Genomic DNA, 6,011 nt, shown 5'->3' on the forward strand with positions numbered 1-6,011 from the left:
TCCAGTAAATCGTACAAGAAAAACTCTCCACCATGCAGCTCGCTGTAAGTTACCAGACAGCAGATATTTCTTAGGATCGTTTCTACGATTTTTAAGCATCTGTTGTACAGAACCGCACATGGAGCTTTCTGCACCATGTTTTTTGAACCTGTTCATCAGTTGGAAATTTTACATACGTTTGAGCATTTTTAAATTCGCTATTCGTTGAACTCTTATTTGTTCAAGTGCATTTACGGTATCTCGTACAATTAAATTCAAGTGCCGATACACCATTTGATTGTTAACGCGACGATGCAGCGTATTAAATTCTCTCGTTTGGGCATATCGCAGGAATTCATATCGATTATTGCATACTTTTCCCACTGCTCCTATCCTGCGCTCCACATTGAAGAGTTTACTGAAATGTGGTGATATTTCACTAGCTGAATACGATTCGTTTGTTGTATTTTTTTTGACTTGTCGGGATTAATGGTAACACAAAATTAAGTTACCTAACATCTGTATACCGGTGATATGAAATTTGTCGACATGTACATGTAACACGAACTTCTATATTTATTTTATTCGTTCCTCTAGTCGAAAGTCCAAACAATGTAATAGTGATACAAGATAATTTTTCTTTTCTTCTCAGATTGTCCTGTTCGCCGTTGTTGTGGCCGTCAGCGCACACCCAGGTTTGATCGACCCGTGGGCGGCACCACAGGTAAAGTTTTAATACTAGTGCTTTCGAAAGAATCAATTTAAAGCTTTTAATCCGCACTCTTTCTCGCTCTCACGATTCTCTTCACCCGTTCGCTTACACTATTACCACATCACGTTACGCCAATTCTCAGACCGAGTTTCTTGTGAAAGGAAACAGTCTGACACGCATGCGTCGAATCGCTCGCATCCCTGGTCGAGTTCGATGAACCAATGAGAAGCAGGTCGCGCGACGCATGCGCAATCGGCCGCTTCGTTTCGCCTAAGCCACTCGATGTGAGTTGGTTTACGGTATGAAGCTGAAGCTAGCAGCCAAAGTTAGCAGCCAAATATGGTAAATTTTTCGGAAATAGAAAAATACGGTTCAGTTTTAATATTCATAATTCTATTAGTATTGAAGGTTCAAGGTGTTTCACAAAATTTTGGTTCTCGGTCTTCACTACCTTATTTGGATCGATATCAGAACGTTTGGCTGATAGCTTCAGTGTCATGCTTACCGTAGGAACCATTATACGCTGTGACAGTCGTATTTTTATACATTTATTCCGCGAGGATATTGAAAGAATCGAAACGCCATTGCACCACACTGCACCTAATTTTGCATTTTCCAGGCACGTTATCTAGCACACAAGGCCTGCTTTTTTGAAAATTAGGTAGACTACTCTTCGATTAAGCACCAGTAGGTTATCGGGTGGAACATCAACCCACCTATGTTAACCAATAAGCACTGGCACTGGTTAACCACATCTCGAGATTGAAACTAACTCGGGACAAGTAGTTGGATTCTCGATATTTTGCCTTTACTGAGAGAGAAGCGATCGATAGCGGGAAAAGAGAATCCGTACCCTCAAACAGAGAAAAGAGAGATTTTTCCATCTACCGATTTACATAGAAAAAATCCGCATTTTGTATTTTTCCATAAATTTTCTAACTGACATTGTACATTTCACGGAATTTCCGCAATTGCGCAAGCCTTAAACGTCGTCTGACGTACACTCCTGTGATGCAGTGACCCGGCTGATCGCGAGTCGACTTTCTCTAACGATAAATCCATCGTCGTAGAAGACTGCGAGAGTTTTATTCCCCTCCTAGATTCGTTGTTGCATAGCTGTCTCTGTCGGCAATACCTGCACGTGATGAGTACGAGGTGGAAAATCAAAGGAAAATTAATTTCCAGGTGGTCGCTGCTCCCGAGCATCACTACGTCGGGGTTTCTCACGGGCATGCTCCGGTCGCTGTTCATCCCCAGTACGTCAAGGTCGCCCAACCAGCCCCGATACCGGCCCTGCACCCGCAGCCTCTGAACATCAAAGTGCCCCACACGCAGTCGGTCAGGCTGCCCGTTGGTCACGTCCACATAAGTCATCCCCATCTGATCGGCGTCGAGGTTTCGCATCCGGAACCCGAGCCAGTCATCGCCAAGCATGCTGTCGTCCACAAGACGGTTCATGCCGCACCAGCCCATCCCTGGTAAATTAGGGATTAATTAAACCACCGTCTAATAAACGAGTCCCCGGCTTTTCACTAACGTTAGACAAATCAACGCCCTATGTACGTAATAATCACCTGGAAGTATGTTGATTTTTTGTATTTTATTTTACTTATCAATGCGACCAGAGTATTTGGGAAGAATTAAATAAATTTTATCAGCGAAAAACTTTGCAACAGCTACTGCAGTTGTATTTTGTTTCGCATCGATAATGTTATAATTAGTTTGGAAAAATATTCGCTGGTTTAGTTTTATTCGAGAAGAGGTAAAGAGAAAGGAAGTCATCTTCGCGAAAATTTTGCACTTGATGCAGATGGTTGGATTATTATTATAAACATTATTACTATTAATATAATTATAATTACTCTTTGTTTTTCTGTCGCGAAAATTATTGATTGTGTCACAGCTACGATTACGTCATGGAAAAAAAAAAAGAATAAAAATTTCATAAGCGTAAACTTGGAAGAACTCGATCTCCGTTTCCTAGGAATTATGATAAATAGTATAAGAGCGTTAATTAATGTCGCGCGAATCGTGTGAATAATCCAGGGACTGCAGACCAGGCACTCAAACTAAAAAAATCTATATTTCTTAAAAAAAAATTTATATACACATAAAAAAAATTACACGGTAAAAAAGAAAAAAAAAAAAAAAACGACTTTCTATAAAATACTCCAATTGCGTATTCTTCTTGTGCGGCATGTGATACTGAAGAAAACAAACAACAATTGCTTTCGAAAAATTTTTATCCCAAAAAAATTCCCCACCCCCTTTTCATTGTATATTACTGTATACTATTTCGCCCTCGCTGTAATTTATTTTCTAATAAAAAGTAAATCTTACATCTTGTGATAACAATACAGCTATTGTTATAATTTTGTAATACCCGACACCCTATATATACATATAAAAATTACTACATCACAAATTTATATTACATATAGTAGCAAATGTAGTATTTTGTTTGTTTCAATTTTCAATATGTCGAAATTTTTATTCTCTCAAATCGATTTATACTATACATGTATAGATGTGACAGAATCGAAGATCTTGCTCAAACTTTGAGTTTATATAGTGAGTTTGGAATAGATTGATGCTATTTCCAAGCACGGAACTGATGCTATCGAAAGTTTGCTAATTACTGATAATGCACGCAGCGGCACGTATGAAACTTCTATAAATAGACGTGCACACCTGGTTGGCGTGTATTATAGAGAACGTGCGCAAAATTGACGATAGCGCCGATTGGCCGTATTTGTCCTAACCGACGGGCAGTAGACAATAACAATTGATAGTGCAAAAATTAACCTTTCCTTATCTTATTCCGGGAGGAGACATTTTCTGGGCACGAATATTTGTTTTTTCGGAAAAATGTTAACAAATGACCGCCAGACCATCCATCAACGTTGGTGCAAGTCCTGTCGACGGGGACAAATTTGGCCACTCGTAGCGCAAATCTTACTCCTGGTTGTTTTATTTTACTTTATAATTAGATGCGGATGTAAATGGATCGTGAAAAGTTAAGTTAATAATGTTTAAAGTAAAGAGAAACGTGCTAAATCAGCAAAACATGAAGCAATTAAGCCTGTATATATTTTTTACTTTAAGGTATGGTAAAATTATAGCGATTTAGCTCACGATTTGATGGAATCGTCAGGCTAACAATAAGTCTGGGTAAAATGTTTCGTTGCCCGATCTAGTTATTTTTATTGTACATACCTATGTATACCTTCGCACGTCATATTCCGTGGCTAAAGCCACAGTCTGATAAAGAGCACTTACTAAGGCTCATTGATCTACTAACACGGAAAATATAAATCAATTTTCAGCTGCCATGGAAACTTAGTGGCCAAACACGAGTGTTCGCTTGTTCGTTTGCATCGCCGCGGCGTGTTACGCGATGAGACAATTCCTGGTCAAACATAACTTGAGGACATATGTGTGCACACAGATAAACGCTGTGCGTTTCAGGGAATTTGATCGCCAAGTGTCAAAGTCGATTATACACACGAGTTTGGCGTATATCTTCCCGGCTTGCCATTTTCTATTGCAGGCGATTCATATCATTTTTATTGCCCAATTCGATCGTCGGCTATTTACCCACGCCGACAGGAATTTCTACTTGTGATTACCGTACAATAATCGACCAATATCATTTTATACCATCACCGAAAAATACTGTTCTGACTATAAAATGAAACGGAGTTTTGCAGCCGTAACTAGGAAATCTAGTAGGTGTGACTGTGCCTTACCGACTTTTTTGTAGTTCCAACGATGTATAAACCGTTGTTATCACGATGATTATTTTACTAGAATTGTTTAGTAACTACAAGAAATAAAACAAATTTCAGTACACATTTTCAGATATCCGCGAAGAGTAATGTTTTTCCACTTTGTAATCCTAACGCTTATACCTTTATTCAAAGGCTGAAAATATGGCCTCGAATAGTGTAGAGCCAAATTCTTGTGGGTCGTTCGATTTTGATGAATCGAAGCTTATTATTGCAAGTGTTCATTATTTATGCAGAAATTTTTTGTTTAAAACAGTTATTAAAAAATCATAGTCAAATGAATACCGTTACAATGACGGTTTGAATATTGTTGGAAATACTAGTAAATGTGGTATGATTACCTATTTAGTTTCATCATATAAGTCAATACGTTTTGTGGTTAAAGCAACATTAAATCCGATTATTCAGTTAACTGTATTTTTACAGTTTAATAAGGCCTTAATTTGTTGTAGCACCAGCATGAAATCGTCGCAATTGTTACAAGAAAGTATAGGAGTGATCGCAATTAAAAAGAATTCAAGCAACTCATACTAGATTTACTAGTTATATCTACGAAACTCGTTCTTATCTTGGACCCAGAATTATATTTTTCGTTTATGATAAGCAATCAAAATAGTTCCTTCAACATAATGATAAGTACTTCTCACCACAGTCCCTATAATTTCCATTCCAAAAAAGTGATGTCCTTGTAATTACCGTTGTGCACGTGTAAATCCAACAGTTTTTTTCCCGTACATAATCATTGTACTTAAGATAATTTATGCCATCAGAAAATTTTCGATCGCAAACAAAATGAGCTATAACATAGGTAAACAAAAAATAAATTTTTTTTTTTATTCATATTTGAATGAATAAATTTTGATTCTATACATCGAATAATAACCGAAATCTTCACTTATTACTTATAAAGTTTGTTTTTGTCTTATTTACGTGTATAATTAAATCTTGAAGTTTTTGGTGGATAGTATAACCACCAGGTAGCAGCACGTTGGAATAAAAAACACACTTAATCTAATAAAACTATGTTTTCTTTTATTAGTTACGTGAAAGAAATAAAAATTTGACATCTAGAATTCAGACACAAAATTCGTGTTGACCGGCGTAACGCATTGAAATCTATCGAAATATGAACATCTGCATAACATTAAAGCAAAATAGTTTACTTATAATATGATATGTTATTTCGATTGAATATAACTCGAAGTTCGGTTGCAGTTTCTAAATCTTCCTTTCATAATTTTGTATTGACTTTATCAAGTACGTGCCAGATGTTTTCTTAAATTTTTTGCTTCAAGCGCTCGTTGGTGAACTGCTTATAAATAAATAAATTAATTCAATATGAGGTCTGAAAATCAATTAGCGCAAGTTAAAAACAAATTATTTGATGCGAATCGATTTTCATATTCCTTCGACTATAGCTGTATTTTTTTACCAACTATGTAAGGACATTAATCATATATGCGTGGTTTATGGTACAGGGCTATACACTTTGCACATGCTATAGATAGATACGTGATTAACATGGATTAATA

General features: G+C 36.9%; 1 protein-coding gene across 1 annotated transcript; it reads left to right on the forward strand.

Moving 5' to 3' along the window:
* LOC124184983 lies at positions 1–2,866 on the forward strand. The gene is made up of 3 exons (XM_046575279.1): positions 1–44; positions 632–703; positions 1,877–2,866. Exons 1-3 carry the CDS (start codon positions 33–35, stop codon positions 2,171–2,173), a joined length of 381 nt encoding a protein of 126 aa, XP_046431235.1. The 5' UTR covers positions 1–32; the 3' UTR covers positions 2,174–2,866.
* Positions 2,867–6,011: the final 3,145 nt, after the last annotated feature.

This window comes from Neodiprion fabricii, chromosome 6 (assembly GCF_021155785.1).
Source record: "Neodiprion fabricii isolate iyNeoFabr1 chromosome 6, iyNeoFabr1.1, whole genome shotgun sequence".
Lineage (NCBI taxonomy): Eukaryota > Metazoa > Arthropoda > Insecta > Hymenoptera > Diprionidae > Neodiprion > Neodiprion fabricii.

Coding starts and splice junctions, on each gene's coding strand:
- LOC124184983 (XM_046575279.1), top strand. Junction 704..1,876: donor ACCCGTGGGCGGCACCACAG/GTAAAGTTTTAA, acceptor ATTAATTTCCAG/GTGGTCGCTGCTCCCGAGCA.